The sequence below is a fragment of the Emiliania huxleyi genome (genome assembly GCF_000372725.1).
Source record: "Emiliania huxleyi CCMP1516 unplaced genomic scaffold EMIHUscaffold_7230, whole genome shotgun sequence".
NCBI classification, from domain to species: Eukaryota; Haptophyta; order Isochrysidales; family Noelaerhabdaceae; genus Emiliania; species Emiliania huxleyi.
In genome coordinates this window covers 1-1,368 of record NW_005196580.1, presented here as the reverse complement: position 1 = coordinate 1,368, position 1,368 = coordinate 1, and the positions used below count along the sequence as shown (strand labels likewise).

Genomic DNA, 1,368 nt, shown 5'->3' with positions numbered 1-1,368 from the left:
TTGATGACACCTCGATGGGCACCAAGAAGAAGGCAAAACAAGGCAAGAAGCACAGGCGGCGGCGCAGAAGGCTGCGGCGGCGGCGGCCGCTGCAGAGGCGGCTGCTCAGGCGGCTGCTCAGGCCGCTCAGGCGGCCGCTCTCGGACGGTACAGGTTGGTCAACGCTTGGTACTACCCTCGCGGCGACTGGTACACCTTCTACTGGGACGGCAGCACGGCCGACAAGGTCGCAAGGCGCGCTACCTACCCGACGCTCGAGCACGACGACCACGACCCCGGCCCCCTCGCAGAGCGCATCAGGCGCGACAAGCGCGAGTTCTCCATTTTCGGCGCAGAGCGCATCAGGCGCGACAAGCGCGAGTTCTCCGGCCGCTCCTCCGACGACTCCTCCTCCGACCGCGACTCATGCGGCACCGGCTCCACTAGCGAGGCGAATGACATATTCGACACCCTCGAAGACCATCTCGGCTACGGTTCCGACTCCGGCTCCGGCTGGTAGTCGACAAGCTGCCGAGCGCAAATCACTCTGTGTGACACATTTCTTGTTGGCTTCTAAAAATCTCTCTCTCGGATCCACGGTACTCCACGCACAGTCCACCGCGAAACTTTTTAAACCAAACAGAGTAAAGTCAAAGAAAAAGGTGCGGTGTGAGTGTGTGCGTGTTATGTGGCTACAGCAAGTGTCCGTCCGTCTGTATTATTATTAACAGGTAGGTAGGTAGGTAGAAAGGTGAAGAACAGCCAGGCTCGGACTGGACACCAACGCGGTATGGGTGGACGCTGGACAGATGATGACGACACGCACGAGCGACACACAGACACAAACAAGCTCACAAGACACACAGCCAGCTGGCTGACACACACCCTGAGTTGGCGTACACATAACTCAAGGCCACATCCTCCCTGTCGCCCCCCCCAGCACTCCAAGGTGCCAAAAAGAAACAAACACGAAGGCGCTCATCAAAGAAAAAGAATGCGCGGCTGAGGCGCGTTTCCGTCGTGCTTGCTCTGCTTCACCGCAAATCAGCCAGCCATGCCAGTGACGGACTACAAAAAGTGGGAGCGAATGGAGCTGGAGGAGGACGATGACGACCGGCCGCGCAGGCCTCGCGTCACGCGGCTCAACGGCCCATCCACCGTCACGCTCGGTGCTCCGCCACCAGAGCCGCCGCTGGGTACGGGGCCCGTGCCTCACACCTCTGGCCGCAGCCAGCCGCGCGACGCGCTCGACTACTCGCGGTGGGACAAGATCGACATCAGCTCGGACGAGGACGAGGAGGACGACGACGAGGAGGAGGAGGAGCGTGCGGAATCGGAGGCAGCAGCGTGCCCGTCGCCTGCCGCCGGGTCTGGACCAGTGGCTGTGTT

At 61.3% G+C, this 1,368-nt stretch overlaps 1 protein-coding gene across 1 annotated transcript; it reads left to right on the top strand.

The window, feature by feature from the left end:
* Positions 1–153: 153 nt before the first annotated feature.
* Positions 154–499, top strand: EMIHUDRAFT_124930 (hypothetical protein; the record flags this gene model as incomplete). The annotated part of the gene is made up of 1 exon (XM_005761098.1): positions 154–499. A coding segment is annotated over one exon (346 nt), but the record flags the coding sequence as incomplete, so codon positions are not given.
* Between the last annotated feature and the right edge of the window lie 869 nt (positions 500–1,368).